Source organism: Serinus canaria, chromosome 25, assembly GCF_022539315.1.
Source record: "Serinus canaria isolate serCan28SL12 chromosome 25, serCan2020, whole genome shotgun sequence".
Taxonomy (NCBI): domain Eukaryota; kingdom Metazoa; phylum Chordata; class Aves; order Passeriformes; family Fringillidae; genus Serinus; species Serinus canaria.
The window spans coordinates 13852511-13873605 of record NC_066338.1 but is presented as its reverse complement, the minus strand read 5'-3'; the positions used below and the strand labels follow the sequence as shown (position 1 = coordinate 13873605).

Here is a 21095-nt window from a genome sequence, read left to right as displayed (position 1 = left end):
ATCACGGCTTTCATTCCTACATAACCGGATACGAAGCACTTTTTATATGATAGCATGGCTAGGATTTGGTTAATCAGCTGTTTAATGCTGAATAAAGAAAAAGAAAAAATTCACGGGGGTGAATAGCCATCATGGTCTTCATTTTCCCCCATTTTCCCCCCATGGATTCCATTTCCCCCATCTTCCCCTGACGGGCTCCATTTTCCCTCATTTTTCCCTCATGGGCTCCATTTTCTCATTTTTTTCCCTCACAGACTCCATTTTCCCCCATTTTCCCCTCACATGCTGTATTTTTCCTTCATAGGCTCTATTTTCTGCAAATTTTTCCCTCATGGGTTCCATTTTCCCCTCATGGTCTCCATTACCCCCAATTTCCCTTCACAGGCTCTATTTTCTGCAAATTTTTCCCTCATGGGCTCTATTTTTTCCCTCACAGGCTCAGTTTTCTCCATTTTTTCCTCATGGACTCCATTTCCCCCATTCTTCCCTCATGGGCTTCATTTTTCCCTCATAGCCTTCATTTCCCCCTCACGGGCTCCATTTTCCCCCAGTTTCCACTTAAAGGCTCCATTTTTCCCCTCAAAGGTTCCATTTCCCCCTGTTTTCCTCTCACAGGCTCCATTTTCCCCCATTTTCCCCTCACAGGCTCCATCTCCTCCATTTTTCCCTCACGGGCTCCATCTCTCCCCATTTTCCCCTCACAGGCTCCATTTTCCCCTCAAAGGCTCAATTTCCCCCCATTTTTCCCTCATGGGCTCCATTTTTCCCTCATGGGCTCAATTTTTCCCTCATGGACTCCATTTTCTCCATTTTTCCCTCATGGACTCCATTTTCTCCATTTTTCCCTCATGGACTCCATTTTCTCCTCATGGGCTCTATTTTCCCTCATTTTCCCCTCACAGGCTCATTTTCCCCCAGTTTCCCCTTAAAGGCTCCATTTTTCTCCTCACGGGCTCTATTCCACCCCAATTTCCCCTCACGGGTTCCATCTTCTCCCTAAACTGCCCCTCAAACCCCTCAGGTGCCATTTTGCCTTCACCAACCCCTCATGGACTCCGTTTGTCCTTTGTCACCTCACAGGTGCCATTTCCTTCTCACTTGCCCCTCATGGCCACCATTTGCCCCCCATTTTCCCCTCACAAGGCTCCATTTCTACCCCCATCACTCTCCTGGGTTCCATTTTCCCCTCTTCACCCTCACAGGCTCCATTTCCCCCATTTTCCCCTCACAGGCTCCATTTCCCCCATTTTCCCCTCACAGACACCATTTCCCCCATTTTCCCCTCACAGACACCATTTCCACCTCTCATGGGTTCCCAAAATCCCAATGTCTACCCAAAAATGTCCCTTTTTTCCTGTCAAAATTATGTATATCCCCTAAAATTATTAGATTCTCCCTGAAATGACTCTTTCCTCCCCAAACACTTTTCAGCTTGGCCAAAACCCTCTATTTTGCCCCCAAATTCCCATTTTCCCTGTAAAAATACTAATTTCCCACCAAAAATATGGATTTTAAATTTCGAATTTTTGATTTTTCTTATAAATCCAGACAGTCTCAGCCACAAAATTCCCGTTTCCCTGCAAAAGTACTGTTTTTCCACTATCACTATGGATTTTTTCCTCTAATATTTTTGATTTTTCCTCTAAATCTGGAGCATCTCAGCCCCAAAATTCCCATTTTTCCTACAAAAATACTGATTTTCCACTGAAAGTATGGATTTTGCCCAAAAAATTCTCATTTTCCCTACAATATTACCAATTTCCGACTAAAACTATGGATTTTACACTTTGATATTTTCAAAATTTCCTTTAAATCAAGGGGATCAGGGTGGTCTCACCTTCGGGTTTGGGGGTACCGTGAGGGAGGAGTCACAAAGCCACGCCCCTTCTCAAAGCCACGCCCCAACCACATCAAAGATATAATAAGACCACGCCCACTCACTGGTCACGCCCCCTGCGTCGCCCCGCCCCCTGCGGCAGCGCGCGCGAGGGGGCGTGGCCAGAGCAGCGCGCGCCGGCCCCACCCCCGCGCCCCCCCTCAGGTACGGGATCGGAATGGGGGGGGGGGAGGGGGAGCCCCAAAATTGGGGAATTTTAACCCAAAATGGGCCCGGATTGAGGGGCTGAGGGAGGAGGGGAGATGGAACCAGAAAAGGGGAAGGATTTGGCCCCAAAAAGGGAGAGTTTGGTTCCAAAAAGGGTGGGATTGGCACCTGGAAAAGTGAATTTGGGCTTCCCCCAAAAGGGTGGGGTCGCTCCAAAAAGTGAGGGTTGGGTCTAAAAAAGGGGGAAATTGACCCAAAACCGGGAAAAATGGCCCGGAAAGTGGAAGGGTTGTGACTAAAGGGGGAGTTTGGTGGCAAAAAGGGGAAAATTGAATTTAAAAAAAAGGAGTTTGGGCCCCAAAAAGGTGGGGTTTGTAATTAAATATGGGGAAATTGGCTCCAAAATTAGGGAATTTCACCCCAAAAACACAGAATTTATCACCTAAAAGAGGGAATTTGGCTCTAAAAAGGGAGATTTGGCTCCTAAGAGTGGCAATTTGGGCCATAAGAGACGGGTGGCTTTAGAAGTGGGGGAGTTTAACCCAAAAAGGGGGAAATTGGTTTTAAAAGGTGGGGGTTGGTCTCTAAAAGGGGAATTTGGCCCTCAAAAGGGGCTGGTTTGCCTCAAAAAGTCGCGGGTTGGTTCCAAAATGAGGAGATTTGTCTCAAAAAAAGGGATTTTGACCCCAAAATGGGGAGTTTGGCCCTCACAAAAGGGGGGGTGGGGGGCTCCAAATGGGGATTTTAGTGGATTTTAAAATTCTCAATTTCCCCATAAAATTCCCCCTAAAATTCCCAATTTCCCCATAAAATTCCCAATTTATCCTCTAAAGTTCCCCATTTTCCCTCAAAATTCCCCATTTCCCCTCAAAATTCCCATTTTACCCCATAAAATGTCCCATTTCCCCCTAAAATTCCCAATTTCCCCTCAAAATTCCCTATTTTCCCCTCAAAATTCCCAATTTTCTCCCCCAAATTCCCCATTTTTCCCACCCAGCTGGGTATTTTCCCCAGCATTCATTACCCCCCCCCTCCAGAATTTTCAATTTTTTGCCTCTTTTGCCTCTCAAAAAACCACTTAACGATGAATTTGCCCCCCAAAATAAACGTTTCTGCCCCAAACTGGGCTTTTCCCACCCTGAGTCCCCATAATTTTTGCCATAAATCGGAATTTTTCCATCTCAGAATTTCTCCATCCTCACTAAGATCTGCTCTTTAATTTTTCTCTTCATATGCAATTTTATATTTTACAAAATTTTGATTATTTTTTAATCTTTCCCTCAAAACAACCCAACTTTGCCTCAAATTGTTTTCCCAAAAACGCCTATTTTACCCCAAAATTTCTCCTTTCCCTGAAAATTCCTGATTTCACCCCAAACCTCTTTTTATTCCAGCAAAAAAAAGGAATATTTCCCTCTCCAAAATTAATTTTCCCTCCAAAAAATACTTTTTCTGAGGGAAAAATGTCATTTTCTTCCCAAACCTGTGATTTCCCCCCAAAATTTCAATGTCTCCCCTAAAATGTCCATTTTTCCTGCCAAAATTCTCTCTATTCCCATAAAATTAATCAAGTTCTCTCTGAAATTAATCTTCCCTCCCGAAAAGCTTTTTGGCATGGCCAAAAATCTCCATTTTTCCAAAAAAAATCCCATTTTTCCCTGCAAAAATGCCGATTTTCCATCAAACAGAAATTTATCCTCTGATGGTTTTGATTTTTCCTCTCAAAATTTCAGTTTTCCCCTCAAAAAAGTGCACCTTTCTGCTAAAAATGTTCATTTTCCCTCAAAATTTTTTAGATTTTGCTCTAAAATGAGAATATTTCCTCTAAATTCTGGTTTTTGTCCAGAATGTTTTCTTCTCCCCACTAAAATTGACAATTTTTGTTTTTTAAATGTGGATTTGTTTTTTCCTCTCTGAACTTGACTTTTCCCTCAAAAATTGCTGATTTCTCACTAAAATGGTGTCTTTTCCCCCAAAAAAGTGGATTTCCCCCCCCAACCCAGCACTTCCCTCTTCAATAATGGGAATTTTCTCCAAAAATCCTGGATTTTCCCTTAAAAATTCTTCATTTTCCCCCCCAAAAAAACCCTCAAAAATGTGAATTTTCCTCGGAAAATTTCCCTTTTTCCTCTGAATCCGGGGATTTTTTTTCCCACAGGTGCAGCAATGGTGACGTCATCGCCACCCCACTGATGTCATCGTCTCCCTGCTGACGTCATGGCGGTGCCGGGGGCGTGGCCGGCGCGGGGGGCGGAGCCCTCAGACAGCAGCCCCGAGCCCCCCTCCCCCTCCAGCTCCCGGCCCCCCCTGTCCGACTCCAGCCCCTCCCCCACCGAGACCACGGCTACCCCTTGTGGGCGGGGCCCAGGGGGCGTGGCCAGGGCTCGCCCCGCCCCTCCCAACCCAGGCGGGGTAGGGGGGGAGCGGCCCCTGGCGCTGTTTGAGGTGAGGCCACGCCCACACCCTTAATTAGCCCCACCCCTTAATTAGCCCCACCCACCCATGCCCTCTGATGTGAGGCCACACCCCCTAATTAACCACATCTCATTTGTGCCCTAACACTGTGATTAGACCACGCCCACCTCAAGCTCCGCCCCAGTTATCACAACCATTAATATTCTGCATGAAGCCACACCCCTTCCTGGCCCCGCCCACCCACAGTGCCTTCCCCAAGTGCCTGCTGCCATTTAAGGCAAGACCACGCCCCCTCAGCCCCACCCTAAGCCCCACCCCAACATTGCTGTGCCCCTTTAGCCCCTCCCCTTTTCAGCCTTAGCCCCACCCCTGAATCTGACCCACTTTTGAGCCCCACCCACCTTGATCCCACCCCCTGAGCCCCACCCACCTTGATCCCACCCCCTGAGCCCCACCCACCTTGGCCGCTGCCTCCTCAGCCACGCCCCCTGGGCCACTCCCCCTAAGCCCCACCCCAGAGGCCCACCCACCTTGGCCCCGCCCCCTGAGCCCATCCTGTTCTGGAACCCACTCCATCTTTAGCCCCGCCCCTCAGCCTGCTTATCTTTGAGCCCCTCCCTCTTTAGCCACGCCTCCTGAGCCCCTCCCTCCTTAGCCCCACCCCTGACCCCTCCATCTTTGTCCCTGACCCCACTGTTCTTGGCCCCACCCCTAAGCCCCACCCTCCTCAGCCCCGCCCTATTTAGCCCCGCCCCTGAGCCCCGCCCCTGACCCCGCCCCTGACCCCGCCCCCTCCCAGGAGGAGCTGGCCACCCGTCCCCGCGTGCCGGCGCTGCTGCGCAGGATGGCCCCGTACAGCGCCCTGAGCCCCGACAGCGACTGCGGCTCCGCCCCGGTGAGTGACACCTGGGGACACACCTGGGGTACCTGGGGACACACCTGTCACACCTGGGGTACCTGGGGACACACCTGGGGACACATCTGGGCACACCTGGGGTACCTGTACAGCCCTGTACAGCGCCCTGAGCCCCGACAACGACTGCGGCTCCGCCCTGGTGAGTGATTGACACACCTGGGCACACCTGGGGACACACCAGGGGGCACCTGGGGGTACCTGGGTGACCTTTGTCCCCTGTGTCCCCAGAGGTGTACCTTGGGCACCCTGCAGGGCGTGGTGGCTCTGTGGACACTGTGGGCTGTACTGACCCCTGGGTGACACTGCTGTCCCCTCTGTCCCCAGCGTCGCGCCCTGGGCACCCTGCAGGGCGTGGTGGCTCTGTGGACACTGTGGGCTGTCACTGACCCCTGGGTGACCCCTCTGTCCCCTCTGTCCCCAGCATCGCGCCCTGGGCACCCTGCAGGGCGTGGTGGCTCTGTGGACACTGTGGGCTGTCACTGACCCCTGGGTGACCCCTCTGTCCCCTCTGTCCCCAGCGTCGCGCCCTGGGCACCCTGCAGGGCGTGGTGGCGCCGTCGCTGCAGTCGCTGCTGGGGCTGGTGCTGCTGCTGCGCCTGCCCTGGGTCGTGGGACACGGCGGCGTCCTGGGGACAGCGGCCATCGGCGTGCTCCTGGGGGCCTGTGTGAGTCACCTGGCACACCTGGGGACACACCTGGGGACACACCTGGGGACACACCTGGGGAATGGGGTCACACTGGGGTCACAGCTGTCCTGGGAGAGCGGCCATCGGCGTGCTCCTGGGGGCCTGCATGAGTCACCTGAGACACCTGGGGACACACCTGGGGACACCTGGGGACACACCTGGAGTCAGGGTCATGTTCTGGGTACTCTGTGGGGGGTGAGGTCAGAGGTCAAAGGGGGAGTCAGAGGTAGTGGTCAGTGGCCAGAGGGGTCATCGGTCAGCAGTCAGTGGTCAGAGGGGTCAGCAGTCAGCGGTCAGTGGTCATTGGCCATTGGTCAGTGGGGTCAGTGGTCACTGGTCAGTGGTCAATGGTCATTGGGGTCAGTGGTCAGTGGGGTCAGTGGTCACTGGTCAGTGGGGTCAGTGGTCATTGGTCAGTGGGGTCATTGGCCATTGGTCAGTGGTCATTGGTCTTTGGTCCGTTGGGTCGTTTGCCATTGGTCACTGGTTATTGGCCATTGGTCAGTGGTCAGTGGGGTCAGTGGTCATTGGTCAGTAGGGTCATTGGCCATTAGTCAGTGGGGTCATTGGCCATTGGTCCGTTGGGTCATTTGCCATTGGTCCGTTGGGTTATTGGCCATTGGTCAATGGTCATTGGTCGGTGTTCATTGGCCATTGGTCAGTGGGGTCATTGGTCAGTGGGGTAAGTGGTCATTGGTCACTGGTCATTGGTCGGTGGTCAATGGCCATTGGTCAGTGGTCAGTGGGGTCACTGGTCAGTGGTCCCGCAGATGCTGCTGACCGCCGTGTCCCTGAGCGCCGTGGCCACCAACGGGCTGGACCCTGGTGAGTGGGGGGGGATGGGCTGGGGTCCCCACCCCCCACTGACCCGTGGGCGTGCTGACCACGCCCTGTGACGTCACGCAGGGGGCGGGGCGCTGTCGCTGCTGTCGGGGGCGCTGGGCCCCGAGGCCGGGGGGGCCGTGGGGGTCTGCGGCTTCCTGAGCGCCGCCTTCACCTGCGCGGCCGCCGCGCTGGGCGGGGCCGAGCTGCTGCTGGTGAGAGAATGGGCGGGGCTAACGGGGTGGGCGGGGCCGAGCTGCTGCTGGTGAGAGAATGGGCGGGGCTAACGGGGTGGGCGGGGCCGAGCTGCTGCTGGTGAGAGAATGGGCGGGGCTAACAGGGTGGGCGGGGCCGAGCTGCTGCTGGTGAGAGAATGGGTGGGGCTAATGGGGTAGGCGGGGCTGAGCTGCTGGTCAGAGAGGTGGGGATAATGCGGTGGGCGTGGCCTGTGCTGGGCGGGGCCAAGCTGCTGCTGATGAGAGGGGCGGGGCTAAGGGGATGGGCGGGGCTAACAGGATGTGTTGGGCCGAGCTGCTGTTGGTGCGAGAATGGGCGAGGCCAATGAGGAAGGGTGGGGCCAGGGAGGGGTGTGGCTGGGTGGGGCCAAGGTGCTTCTGGTGAAAGGGGTGGGACCAATTGAGAGGGGCGGGGATGAGCTGCTGCTGGTGAGGTGGGCAGGGCCAATGAGGAAGGGTGGGGCTGGGAAGGGGCGGGGCCAAAGTGTTGCCGTGAGAAGGGTAGAGCCAATGGGGATAAGCAGAGCCTGGGAGGGGTGGAGCTGGGCAGGGCCAAGGTGCTTCCGGTGAGAGGGGTGGGGCCAATCGAGAAGGGTGGGGCTGAGGTGCTGCTGGTCAGAGGGGCAGGGCTAGGATGGAATCAGGGTGGGGCAATGGGCGTGGCTTCACCCTCTTGAGGGTCTAGCCAGAAAGGCGTGGCGCAGCAGTGGGTGTGGTGGGTGGGTGGAGCCTATCACCGCTGTGGCCCCTCCCTCCCCCAGGTGTACCTGAGTCCAGGCTGGGCGGTGCTACCGGGGCGTGGCCGCTGGGGCCGCCTCAACAACGGGCGTGGCTATGGGGCGGGGCTGCTGGCGCTGCTGGGGGCGGGGTCTCTGGCCCCGCCCCGCGTTCGCGCCGTCGCCGCCCCCCTGGGCCCCGCGGGGCTGCTGCTGGCCCTGCTGGCCCTGCAGGCGGGGTCCCTGCGCCACGCCTTGCTCCCCGACCCCGCCCACGCGTGAGTGACGCACCCCGCCCCTCCCCATGCTAATAAGATGCTAATGAGATGCTAATGAGCCCCTGACTGACCCAGCCATCCCCTCCAGGCTGTGCCTCCCCCCCCGGCCCGGGGACCCCCTCCAGCCCTGCGCCCCCCCCGCGCCCCCCAACACCTCCCGCGGTCCTCCCGGCCAGCAGGGGGCGCTGCCCGCCCTGCCCGGGCCCAGCGCGCGCCTCCTGGCACGTGAGTCTGTGGGGGCGGGGCCACGGGAGGACACGCCCACTGGGCGGGGTGGCTCCACCTCCTGGGTGGGTGTGGCCAGCACAGGACACGCCCACAGGGATGTGTTAGCCCCACCCCTCAGGGTTAAATTAGGGGCGGGGTTATTAAGGGCGTAGGGGTGGGGTCACATGGGGTCACAGGGTGGGGTCACAGGTGGTGGGGTCACCTCGGGGTCATGAGGGGTCATGGGGAGGTCACAGAGGGTGGTGTCACCTTGGGGTCACCCGGGGTCATGGTGGGGTCATGGGTAGGTCACAGGGGGTGGGGTCACCCTGAGGTCATAGGGAGAGGCTGTGGGCGTGGCCTCACTTTGTTCCCCACCCTTAGGGAACCTGTGGCCCCGCCCCCCGGAGGCGGGGCTGGGGGCGGGGCCTGAGCAGGAGGAGGGCGGGGCCGACGCCTCCTTTGGGGCCCTGCTGGGGCTGAGCCTCCCCTCGGCCGCCGGTGAGGGGGGGACCCCGAAATGGGGAGGGGGGACCCCAAAGGGAGGGGGGGGGTCTGAATTGGGAAAGGGGATCCTAAAATGTGGAAGGGGGACCCCAAATTGGGGAGGGGGGGCCCCAAACTGGGGAGGGAAGACCCCAAAGGGAGGGGGGTCTGAATTGGGTTGGGGACCCCAAATTGGAGAGGGGGATTTGAGGGCTCAGGGGGATTTGGGGGGGGGGGGGTCCTAAAGGGGGGATTTGGGGGTCCTGAGTCTGTCCCAGGGGGATTTTGGGGTTCATTCTGATTTCGGGGTCTCCAGGGGTGCTCTGGGGGTTCACTCTGATTTTGGGGGTCCCCAGGGGGTTTTGGGGTCTGTCCCAGGGGGGTTTTGGGGTTCATTCTGATTTCGGGGTTCCAGGGGTGCTCTGGGGGGATATTTGGGGTCTGTCCCATGGGGTTTTGGGGTTCATTCTGATTTCGGGGTCCCAGGGGTGCTCTGGGGGTGCAGCCGCTGCTCTGAGCTCGGGGACGTCGCTCGCTCGGTCCCGGCCGGGAGCCTCGGGGCCGCCATGGCCACGGCCCTGGGCTGTATCCGACCCCAAAAATGGGGGGGGGGACCCCAGAAATGGGGGGTGAACACGGCCCTGGGCTGTATCCGACCCCAAAACCGGGGAGGAGACCCCAGAAATGGGGGGAACCCCGAAAATATGGGGGAACCTGGAACATGGTGGGGACCCCAAAACCTGGAGGTCACCATGGCCATGGCCCTGGGCTGGACCGACCCCAAAAAACAGGGGAGGAACCCCAAAACTGGGGAGGGACCCCAAAACTGGGGGGGGATTTTGGGGGGGGATTTTTCAGGGTTGGCATTTTGGGGGGATATTGAGTGGGACTTGGGAGATTTGGGGGGATTTTGGTCTTTTGGGGGGATTGTTTGGAGGGATTTTGGGGTGCTGGGGGGGATTTGGGGGGGGATTTTGTGGTTATGGGATTTGAGGAGGATTTTGTGGGGATTTAGGGGTGCTGGGGGATTTTGGGTGGGATTTGGGGGATTTTTTTGGGGGGGATTTGGGGATTTTGAAGGTTTCTTTGTGGGTTTTGGGGTTTTGGGGGGGATTTTGGGTTTTTTTGGGGGTTTTTTGGGGGGTTTTGGGCTTTCCTTGACAGGCAGACCTGAGCGCGGCGCTGCTGCTGGGGGCTGGCGTGGAGGGACAACTGCTGAGGGACAAGTGAGAGCGGGGACACTGGTGTCACCAGGGGGGTCCCCAATGTCCCCAGGGGTCCCCAGTGTCACCTGGAGCATCCCTCTGTCCTCAGTATCACTGGGAGGGGTCCTGGTGTCCCCAGTTTCACCAGGGGGGTCCCTGGTGTCACCAGGGGGTGCTTGATGTCACCAAGGGGTCCCCGGTGTCCCCAAGGCTGTCCCTCCCTTGTGGGGGTTCAGTGTCCCCAGGTGCTTCCTGGTGGTGGCCGGGGTGGGTCCCTGCTGTCCCCCCCCCATTGTCCCCTTTGGGTTCGGTGCCACCCCGGGCGGTGTCCCCATGTCCCTGGGCAGTGTCCCCGCCGTGTCCCCATGTCCCTTTAGGTTCGGTGCCACCTTGGGTGGTGTCCCCACGCTGTCCCCATGTCCCTCTTGTGTCCCCTCTAGGTTCACTGCCACCCCAGGCGGTGTCCCCGCACTGTCCCCATGTCCTTGGGCAGTGTCCCCACGCTGTCCCTGTGTCCCCTTTAGGTTCGGTGCCACCCCGGGCACTGTCCCCACTCTGTACCCTTGTCCCCATAGCTTCGGTGCCACCCTGGGCGGTGTCCCCGTGCTGTCCCCATGTCCACGGGCAGTGTCCCCACTCTGTCCCCTTGTCCCCTATAGGTTCGGTGCCACCCTGGACAGTGTCCCCACTCTGTCCCCATGTCCCTCTCGTGTCCCCATAGGTTCGGTGCCACCCTGGACAGTGTCCCCACTCTGTCCCCATGTCCCTCTCGTGTCCCCACAGGTTCGGTGCCACCCTGGGCGGTGTCCCCGTGCTGGCCGCTGTCGCCTGGCCCTGGTGGCTGCCGCTGCTGGGGGCGGGGCTCTCGGCGGGGGGGGCGGGGCTCCAGGCGCTGCTGGGCGGGTCCCGCCTCCTGCGCGCGCTGGCGCGGACACGGGCGCTGCCACTGCCGCGCGTGAGTGTCACCCGCAGTGTCCCCAAGGGGGTCCTGGTGTCCCCAAGGGGGTCCCCAGAGGGTCCCCAATGTCCCCAAGGGTCCTGGTGTCTCTAAGGGGGTCCCTCATGTCCCCAAGGGGGTCCCCAAGGGGGTCCTCAAGGGGTCCCGGTGTCCCTAAGGGGGGTCCCCGATGTCCCCAAGGGGGTCCGTGGTGTCCCTAAAGGGGTCCCCGATGTTCCCAAGGGGGTCCCAGTGTCCTCTAAGGGTGTCCCCAGGGCGTCCCGATGTCCCCAAGGGGGTCCTCAAGGGGTCCCCAATGTCCCAAGGGTGTCACTAAGGGTGTCCCCAGTGTCCCCAAAGGGGATCTCCAAGGGGTCCTGGTGTTCCTAAGGGGGTCCCCAACATCCCCAAGGGGGTCCTGGTGTCTCTAAGGGGGTCCCCGATGTCCCCACGGGGTCCCCAAAGGGGTCCTGGTGTCCCTAAAGGGGTCCCCGTGTCCCTAAGGGTGTCTCCAGGGGGTCCCCCATGTCCCTAAGGGAGTCCTGCTGTCCCTGGGCTGTCCCCCATGTCCCCTCCATGTCCCCAGGAGATGTCCCAGTTTCCCTTCAGGCTCTGTCCCGGGGCTTTCCCCAGTGTCTCGGAGGATGTCCCCGTGTCCCCTCAGTGTCCCCATGTCCCCTCGGTGTCCCCTCAGGCTCTGTCGCGGCTGTGGCCGTTGTTGGTGACCCTGCTGACCGCAGCCCTGGGGGTGCTGTCCCCGTGTCCCCATGTCCCCTGGGTGTCCCCGTGTCCCCTGGGTGTCGTGTCCCCTGGGTGTCCTCGTGTCCCCTGGGTGTCCCGGTGTCCCCTGGGTGTCCCCATGTCCCCTCGGTGTCCCCTCAGGCTCTGTCGCGGGGCCGGCTGTGGCCGCTCTCGGTGACCCTGCTGACCGCAGCCCTGGGGGTGCTGCTGGGCTCGCTGGACCTGCTGGCCCCGGTGCTCTCTGTGTGCGTGACCACGCCCCCAACCCTGACGTCACCCTGACGTCACCCTGACGTCAGACCGCACGGTGACGTCACACCCACCTCCCGCAGGCTGTGCCTGACGTCACACCTGGGGCTGAACCTGGCGTGTGCCCTGCAGGGGCTGCTGCCCACGGCCGGCTGGAGCCCGCGCTGCCCGCTGTACCACTGGTCAGTGAGTGACCCCTGAGTGACCAATGAGTGACCACTGGGTGACCCCGAGTGACCCTGAGTGACCACTGAGTGCTGAGTGACCCTGAGTGACCACTGAGTGACCACTGAGTGACCCTGAGTGACCAATGAGTGAGTGACCACTGAGTGACCACTGAGTGACCCTGAGTGACCCTGAGTGACCACTGAGTGACCAATGAGTGAGTGACCACTGAGTGACCCTGAGTGACACTGAGTGACCCCGAGTGACCAGTGACTCCTGAGTGACCACTGAGTGACCAATGAGTGACCCCTGAGTGACCAATGAGTGACCACTGAGTGACCCCTGAGTGACCAATGAGTGACCAATGAGTGACCACTGAGTGACCCTGAGTGACCAATGAGTGACCACTGAGTGACCACTGAGTGACCACTGAGTGACCCTGAGTGACCCCTGAGTGACCCTGAGTGACCCCTGAGTGACCCTGAGTGACCCTGAGTGACCAATGAGTGACCACTGAGTGACCACTGAGTGACCACTGAGTGACCCTGAGTGACCACTGAGTGACCCTGAGTGACCAGTGAGTGACCCTGAGTGAGTGACCCCTGAGTGACCAGTGAGTGAGCGATCAATGAGTGACCCTGAGTGACCACTGAGTGGCTGCTGGCTGTCCCTATGTCCCCAGGTTGTTGTCCCTGTTCCTGTCCCTAGTGCAGTGTCCCTGTCCCCATGTCCCTGTCCTGTCCCCAGGTCGGTGTCCCTGTCCCTGTCCCCATGTCCCTGTCCTGTCCCCAGGTCGGTGTCCCTGTCCCTGTCCCCATGTCCCTGTCCTGTCCCCAGGTCGGTGTCCCTGTCCCCTGTCCCCATGTCCCTGTCCTGTCCCCAGGTCGGTGTCCCTGTCCTGTCCCCATGTCCCTGTCCTGTCCCCAGGTCGGTGTCCCTGTCCCCATGTCCCTGTCCTGTCCCCAGGTCGGTGTCCCTGGCCGGGGCCCTGCTGTGCCTGTCCCTGATGTTTGTCACCTGCTGGCACTGTGCCCTGCTGGCCCTGGGCATCGGCGCCACCGCCTACAAATACCTGGAGTTCCGCAGGTGAGGGGACAGGGACACACCTGGGGACACACCTGGGGAGACACTTGGGGGGACAGGGACACACCTGGGGACAGGGACACACCTGGGGACACACCTGGGACACACCTGGGGGGACAGGGACACACCTGGGGACACACCTGGGACACACCTGGGGACAGGGACACAGCTGGGGACACACCTGGGGGGATAAGGACACACCTGGGGGTGCAGGAACACACCTGGGTGGGGCAGGGACACACCTGGGGACACACCTGGGGTCAGGGACACACCTGGGGACAGGGACACACCTGGGGGGGCAGAGACACACCTGGGGACACACCTGGGGGGACAGGGAGACACCTGGGGGGACAGGGACACACCTGGGGACACACCTGGGGGGGCAGGGACACACCTGGGGACACACCTGGGGGGTAGGGACGCACCTGGGAGGAATGGGACAGGGACACACCTGGGGGGACACCTGGGGGGGGAGGGGGGACACACCTGGGGACAGGGACACACCTGGGAGGGCAGGGACACACCTGGGGGGGGGAGGTCTGACCCTCACCTGGGGGTCCCGCCCCTCCCCCCCTGCAGTGCCCAGACCGAGTGGGGGGAGGGGCTGCGGGGGCTCTCCCTCAGCGCTGCCCGGCTGGCGCTGCTGCGGCTGGAGGATGGACGGCCCCCTCCCCCCAGCCTCAGGTGAGACCCCTCCCCCCAGCCTCAGGTGAGACCCCTCCCCTACCCCCAGCCTCAGGTGAGACCCCCCAAAACACACCTAAACCCCCCCAAAATCCCCCAGCCTCAGGTGAGACCCCTCCCCCCAGCCTCAGGTGAGACCCCCCCCAAAATCCCCTGACCCCCCCAATCCCCCCAGCCTCAGGTGAGACCCCCCAAAACACACCTAAAACCCCCCAGCCTCAGCTGAGAGACCCCAAAATCCCCCTGAAACCCCCCACAAAACCCCCAGCCTCAGGTGAGACCCCTCCCTCCCCCCCAGCCTCAGGTGAGACCCCTCCCCTACCACCCCAGCCTCAGGTGAGACCCCCCAAAACAAACACACCTGAAACCCCCCAAAAAACCCCCCAGCCTCAGGTGAAAGACCCCCCAAAATCCCCCTGAACCCCCCAAACCCCCCCAGCCTCAGGTGAGACCCCCCCCCATGTCCCCATCCCCCATGACCCCTCTCTCTGTCCTCCCCCATGTCCCCCCTGTTGGTGCTGTCCAAGCCCAGTGACCCCCCCCCCCCACGTCCCCAAGCTCTGTGTCACCCCCCCATGTCCCCATGACCCCCCCATGTCCCCGTGTCCCCCCCAGTGACCCCGTTTCTCTCTGTGTCCCCCCCCCCAGGCCGCAGCTGTTGGTGCTGTCCAAGCCCGGGGACCCTCCCGGACCCCCCCCCCGGCCCGAGCTGGTGGCACTGGCCGCGCAGCTGCAGGGCGGGGGGCGGGGCCTGACCGTGCTGGGGGCGGTGCTGGGCGGGGCCTTGCACGAGGAACTGCCCCGGGCACGCGGGGCCGAGAGGGTCAGGGGTCACAGGGGGGTCACGGGGTCATGGGGGGGTCACTGGGGTGGGGGTGGGCAGGGCCCTGCACGAGGAACTGCCCCGGGTCAGGGGGGCTGAGAGGGTCGGGGGGGGTCAAAGGTCATGGGGGGGGTCACGGGGTCATGGGGGGGTATTGGGGTGGGGGCTGGGGGGGGGGGGTCTCTGTCCCCATGTCCCTGTGGCTGTGTCTTCTGTTCCTTTGGGCTGTCCCTGACCGTGTCCCTGTCGCTGACGGTGTCCCCTGTGTGTCCCTGTCCCTGCCGTGTCCCTGTCCCATGTCCCTGTCCCTTTGGGGTGTCTCTCCCTGTGTCCTCTGTCCCTGGCCGTGTCCCTGAAGGTGTCCTTGACCCTGTCCCTTCCCGTGTCCCTGTCCCTGACAGTGTCCCCGTGTGTCCCTGCCCCTGTCCCTGTCCCCATCCCCGTGTGTCCCTGCCCATGTCCCCTGCCCCTGACGGTGTCCCTGTCCCTGTCCCTTTGGGGTGTCTCTCCCTGTGTCCTCTGTCCCTGCCCGTGTCCCTGAAGGTGTCCTTGACCCTGTCCCATGTCCCTGCCCGTGTCCCTGTCCCTGACAGTGTCCCCGTGTGTCCCTGCCCCTGTCCCTGTCCCCATCCCCGTGTGTCCCTGCCCATGTCCCCTGCCCCTGACGGTGTCCCTGTCCCTTTGGGGTGTCTCTCCCCGTGTCCCCTGTCCCTGCCCGTGTCTCCTGTCCCTGAAGGTGTCCCTGACCCTGTCCCTGTCCCCGTGTGTCCCTGACCCTGTCCCTGTCCCCGTGTGTCCCTGTCCCATGTCCCTGCCCGTGTCCCCTGTCCCTGACCCTGTGGCTGTCCCCGTGTGTCCCTGACCCTGTGGCTGTCCCCGTGTGTCCCCAGGCGCTGCGGGTGGCGCTGGCCCGGGCCGGTGCCCGCGGGTTCGTGCAGGTGCTGGTGACCCCCGAGCCGGGGGCGGGGCTGGCAGCGCTCGTGCAGGGGGTGGGGCTGGGGGCGCTCCGCCCCAACACCGTCCTGCTGGGCTGGCCCCGCCGCTGGCGACAGCAGCCCGACCCCGCCAGGGCCGCCAGGGACTTCGTGGGTACAGCGGGGACAATGGGGACAGCGGGGGGGATTGGGGACAGCGGGGACATTGGGGACAATGGGGACAGTGGGGGGATTGGGGACATTTGGACATTGGGGGATTGGGGACATTGGGGGGATTGGGGACAATGGGGATAGTGGGGACATTGGGGGGAATGGGGACATTGGGGGGATTGGGACATTGGGGGGATTGGGGATAGTGGGGGGATTGGGGACATTGGGGACATTTTGGGGATTTGGGACATTGGGGGATTGGGGACATTGGGGATAGTGGGGACGTTGGGGGGATTGGGGACATTGGGGGGATTGGGGACATTTGGGGACATTTTGGGGATTGGGGACATTGGGGATAGTGGGGACATTGGGGGGATTGGGGACATTTTGGGGATTGGGGACATTGGGGGATTGGGGACATTGGGGGGATTGGGGACAGTGAGGACAGTGTGGGGATTGGGGACATTGGGGGGAATGGGGATAGTGGGGACATTTGGGTACATTTTGGGGATTAGGGACATTGGGACATTGGGATTGGGGACATTGGGGGGATGGGGGGGATTTGGGACTTTGGGGGGAATGGGGACATTGAGGATAATGGGCTGATTGGGGGGATTGGGGACATTGGGACATTGGGGACTATGGGGTGATTGGGGACATTGGGGGGATTGGGACATTGGGGGATTAGGGACACTGAGGGGACTGGGGACATTGGGGACTTCGTGGGTACAGGGGACACCGGGTGGACATTGGGGACAATGGGGGGATTGGGGACTTCGTGGTACAGGGGACGTTGCAGACAATGGGGACATTGGGGACAGCAGGGGGAATTGGGGACATTGGAGACTTCATGGATATGGGGACATTGGGGACAGCAGGGTAACATGGGGGACATTGGGAGGACTGGGGACATTGGGGGGACATTGGGGACTTCGTGGGTACAGGGGACAGCGGGGGGACAATGGGGGGACTGGGGCCATTGGGGGGATTGTGTGTCCCCGCTAATGTCCCTTCTTTGTCCCCTCGGTGTCCCCAGAGCTGCTGCGGGTGGCAGGCGCGGCGGGCCGGGCCCTGTTGGTGTCCAAGGGCGGAGCTGAGCCTGACCCGGCCCCGGGGCTGTCCCCGGGGTTGTCCCCGTGTCCGGGGCTGTCCCCGGGGGTGTCCCCGGTCCCAGAGGTGTCCCCGGGGGTGTCGCCGCGGGGGTCCCTGGATGTCTGGTGGGTGGTGGGCACCGGGCGCCTCCTGACGCTGCTGCCGCTGCTGCTGCGACAGCACCCGGTAGGGGGCGCCACGGGGCGGGGCTTGGGATCTGGGGCGGGGCTTAAATGGTGGGGTGGGGCTTGAAGTATTGAGGCGGGGCTTGCAGTATGGGGTGGGGTTTGAATGGTGGGGGCGGGGCTTGAAGGCAAAGGGGGTGGGTCTGAGCCCTGTGACCCCGCCCCCTGTGACCCTCGGTGACCTCTGTGTCCCCCCAGGTGTGGTGGGGGAGGATTTTGGGGGGTTTTGGGGTCTCAACCTTCACCTGTGCCAAGTGTGGCACCTATGCCTATTCCTGGGGGATTTGGGGAATTTTGGGGGGATTTTTGTGGATTTTGGGGTCTCACCCTTTACCTGCCCCAGGTGTGGCAGGAGTCCCCCCTGCACCTGTTCACGGTGGGATTTGGGGGGGATTTGTGGGATTTTGGGGTCTCACCTGTCCTGTACCTGCCCCAGGTGTGGCGGGGCTGCCCCCTGCGCCTGTTCACGGTGGGATTTGGGGATTTTGGGGTCTCACCTGTGCCGTACCTGCCCCAGGTGTGGCGGGGCTGCCCCCTGCGCCTGTTCATGGTGGCGCTGCTGGAGGACAACAGCGAGCGGCTGCGGCGCCTGCTCGAGGCCGTGGTGCGGCGCCGGGGACTGCCGGCACAGGTGCACGTGGTGGAGCTGGTGAGAGCCCAAACACACCTGGGACACACCTGGGACACCCCAAAAATTCACCTGGGAATGCCCAAACCCCGCCCTGCCCCGCCCTGCCGGCACAGGTGCACGTGGTGGAGCTGGTGAGAGCCCAAACACACCTGGGGCACACCTGGGACACCCCAAAAATTCACCTGGGAATGCCCAAACCCCGCCCTGCCCCGCCCTGCCGGCACAGGTGCACGTGGTGGAGCTGGTGAGAGCCCAAACACACCTGGGACACACCAGTCCATACTGGTTTATACTGGTCCGTATTGGTCTGTACTGGTTTATCCAGCCCACACTGGTTGGTACTAGTCCATACTGGTTTATACCGGCCCACACTGGTCTGTACTGGTCTGTACCAGTCCGTACCAGTCCATACTGGTCCACACCAGTCCATACTGGTCTGTACTGGCTCATACTGGTTTATACTGGTCTGTACCAGTCCATACCGATCCATACTGGTCCATACTGGTCCGTACCGGTCCATACTGGTTTATACTGGTCCGTACCGGTCCGTACTGTTCCATACTGGTCCGTACCGGTCCATACCGGTCCATACCAGTCCGTACTGGTCTGTACCGGTCCATACTGTTCCATACTGGTCAGTACTGGTCCGTACTGGTCGGTACCAGTCCATACTGGTCCATACTCGTTTATACTGGTCCGTACTGGTTGGTACCAGTCCATATTGGTCCATACTGGTTTATACTGGTTTATACCTGTCCATACCAGTCCGTACTGGTCTATACTGGTCTGTACCGGTCTGTACCAGTCCGTACTGGTCCATACTGGTTTATACTGGTCGGTACCAGTCCGTACTGGTCCATACTGGTTTATCCTGGTCGGTACTGGTCCATACTGGTTTATACTGGTCTGTACTGGTCCATACTGGTCTGTCCCGGTCCCTCCCCAGCACGACGGCGCTGTCTCCGATTACACGTACGAGCGGACGCTGATGATGGAGCAGCGCTCCCAGATGCTGCGGCAGCTGCGCCGGGCCCAGGTGACGTCATCGCCCCGCCCTCCCCGTGACGTCATCGCACCTCCCCGTGACGTCATTGCCCCGCCCTCCCCATGACGTCATCACACTGTCCTTGACGTCATCACCCTATGTGTTGTGTCTTCGCCATGTCCATGATGTCATCGCCCTGTCTGTGACATCACCACCCCACCCGTGATGTCACTGCCACACCTGGTGACGTCATTTCCTCTTTGTGACGTCACAGGGAGGCCCCGCCCCCTCGCAGCCACCGAGCGCCGCCGAGGAGGAGGAGGGTGGGGGAGGGGAACCGCGGAGAGGGCCCAGCCCGTGAGTGGAACTGGGAGGGACTGGGATGGACTGGGGGGGAACTGGGATGGACTGGGAATGACTGGGAGGGACTGGGATCAAACTGGGAGGGACTGGGAGGGACTGGGATCAAACTGGGAGGGACTGGGGGACTGGGATGGACTGGGATCAAACTGGGAGGGACTGGGATGGACTGGGACCAAACTGGGATGGACTGGGAGGTGAACTGGTTTGTACTGGTCCATACTGCTCTGTACTGGTCAGGGGCACCTCATGCACACGGCCATTGGGGGGGGTGTGGTCAGAGGGGACCGTACTGGTTTATACTGGTTTATACTGGTGTGTACCAGTCTATACCAGTTCATACTGGTCCATACTAGTCTGTACTGGTTCATACCGGTCCATACTGGTTTATACTGGTCAGGGGTAACATCCGCCGCATGCACGCGGCCATTGGGGGGTGTGGCCAGTGGGGTCTGTACTGGTCTGTGCTGGTCCATACTGGTTTGTACCCGTCTGTACCAGGCCATACCGGTCCATACTGGTTCATACTGGTCTGTACTGGTTTATACTGGTGTGTACCGATCTGTACCAGGCTATACCGGTCCATACTGGTTTATACTGGTCTGTACTGGTCAGGGGGAATGTGCGCTGCATGCACACGGCCATTGGGGGGTGTGGCCAGTGGGGTCTGTACTGGTCCATACTGGTTTGTACCGGTCCATACTGGTTTATACTGGTTTGTACTGGTCTGTACCGGTCCATATTTGTTCATACTGGTCCATACTGGTCTGTACTGGTCCGTACCAGTCCATACTGGTTTATACTGGTCTGTACTGGTCAGGGGTAACATGCACCGCATGCCCGCGGCCATTGGGGGGCGTGGCCAGTGGGATCTATACTGGTCTGTACTGGTTTGTACCGGTCCATACTGGTTCATACCGGTCTGTACCAGTCCATACTGGTCCATACTGGTTCATACTGGTTCATACTGGTCTGTACTGGTCAGGGGGAACGTGCGCTGCATGCATGCGGCCATTGGGGGGCATGGCCAGTGGGGTCTGTACTGGTCTGTACTGGTTTGTACTGGTCCATACTGGTTCATACCGGTCTGTACCAGTCCATACCGGTCCATACTGGTCCATACTGGTACATACTGGTTCATACTGGTCTGTACTGGTCAGGGGGAACGTGCGCGCTGCACGCGCCATTGGGGGCGTGGCCAGTGGGTCTGTACTGGTCGTACTGGTTGCCAGTCCGTACTGTTCGTACAGTCCAACCGTCCATACGGTCCATACTGGTTCAACGGCTGTATGGTCGGGGAACTGCGCGAGCCGCGCCGAGCGCCTCAACGCCGCCATCTTGGCTCACTCGGGGGGGGCGGGGCTGGTGCTGCTGGACCTGCCGCCCCCTCCCCCACCCCGGCCGCACCGGCCCCGCGAGAACTGCACCCGGAATTGGGGCGAAAAACGGGGATTTTGGGAAAAATGGGAATGGGGAATGGCCCTGGGAGAGCTGCACCCGGAATTGGGGCGAAAAACGGGGATTTTGGGAAAAATGGGAATGGGGAATGGCCCTGGGAGACTGCACCCGGAATTGGGGCGAAAAACGGGGATTTTGGGAAAAATGGGAATGGGAATGGCCCTGGGAGAGCTGCACCCCGAATTGGGGCGAAAAACGGGGATTTTGGGAAAATGGGAATGGGGAATGGCCCTGGGAGAGCTGCACCCGGAATTGGGGCGAAAAACGGGGATTTTGGGAAAAATGGGAATGGGGAATGGCCCTGGGAGAGCTGCACCCGGAATTGGGGCGAAAAACGGGGATTTTGGGAAAAATGGGAATGGGGAATGGCCCTGGGAGAACTGCACCCGGAATTGGGGCGAAAAATGGGGATTTTGGGAAAAATGGGAAAAATGGGAATGGGGAATGGCCCTGGGAGAGCTGCACCCGGAATTGGGGCGAAAAACGGGGATTTTGGGAAAAATGGGAATGGGGAATGGCCCTGGGAGAGCTGCACCCGGAATTGGGGCGAAAAACGGGGATTTTGGGAAAAATGGGAATGGGGAATGGCCCTGGGAGAGCTGCACC

At 60.2% G+C, this 21095-nt stretch overlaps 2 protein-coding genes across 2 annotated transcripts; both read left to right on the top strand.

Moving 5' to 3' along the window:
* The first annotated feature begins 1992 nt into the window (after positions 1-1992).
* On the top strand, positions 1993-9207 carry LOC115485172 (solute carrier family 12 member 6-like). Its single transcript, XM_050984847.1, has 10 exons — positions 1993-2041; positions 4203-4489; positions 5259-5354; positions 5894-6040; positions 6832-6886; positions 6968-7098; positions 7881-8113; positions 8202-8338; positions 8705-8821; positions 9185-9207. Exons 2-10 carry the CDS (start codon positions 4262-4264, stop codon positions 9205-9207), a joined length of 1167 nt encoding a protein of 388 aa, XP_050840804.1. The 5' UTR covers positions 1993-2041; positions 4203-4261.
* Positions 9046-20096, top strand: LOC115484531 (solute carrier family 12 member 4-like). Its single transcript, XM_050984846.1, has 13 exons — positions 9046-9391; positions 9975-10032; positions 10671-10966; positions 11613-11934; positions 12022-12120; positions 13070-13189; positions 13766-13870; positions 14519-14693; positions 15584-15782; positions 16815-17056; positions 17573-17704; positions 18633-18722; positions 18946-20096. Exons 1-13 carry the CDS (start codon positions 9373-9375, stop codon positions 19030-19032), a joined length of 1944 nt encoding a protein of 647 aa, XP_050840803.1. The 5' UTR covers positions 9046-9372; the 3' UTR covers positions 19033-20096.
* Positions 20097-21095: the final 999 nt, after the last annotated feature.

What these genes read in the sequence shown, in the direction of transcription:
- LOC115485172 (XM_050984847.1), top strand. Translation starts at nt 4,262, where the DNA reads ATGGCGGTGCCGGGGGCGTGGCCGGCGCGGGGGGCGGAGCCCTCAGAC. An exon ending in GCGACTGCGGCTCCGCCCCG is followed by an intron (nt 5,355 to 5,893) that starts GTGAGTGACACC and finishes CTCTGTCCCCAG; the next exon opens with CGTCGCGCCCTGGGCACCCT. An exon ending in CACCAACGGGCTGGACCCTG is followed by an intron (nt 6,887 to 6,967) that starts GTGAGTGGGGGG and finishes GACGTCACGCAG; the next exon opens with GGGGCGGGGCGCTGTCGCTG.
- LOC115484531 (XM_050984846.1), top strand. An exon ending in CTGGCCCCGGTGCTCTCTGT is followed by an intron (nt 11,935 to 12,021) that starts GTGCGTGACCAC and finishes CACCTCCCGCAG; the next exon opens with GCTGTGCCTGACGTCACACC. An exon ending in GGCCGCCAGGGACTTCGTGG is followed by an intron (nt 15,783 to 16,814) that starts GTACAGCGGGGA and finishes CGGTGTCCCCAG; the next exon opens with AGCTGCTGCGGGTGGCAGGC.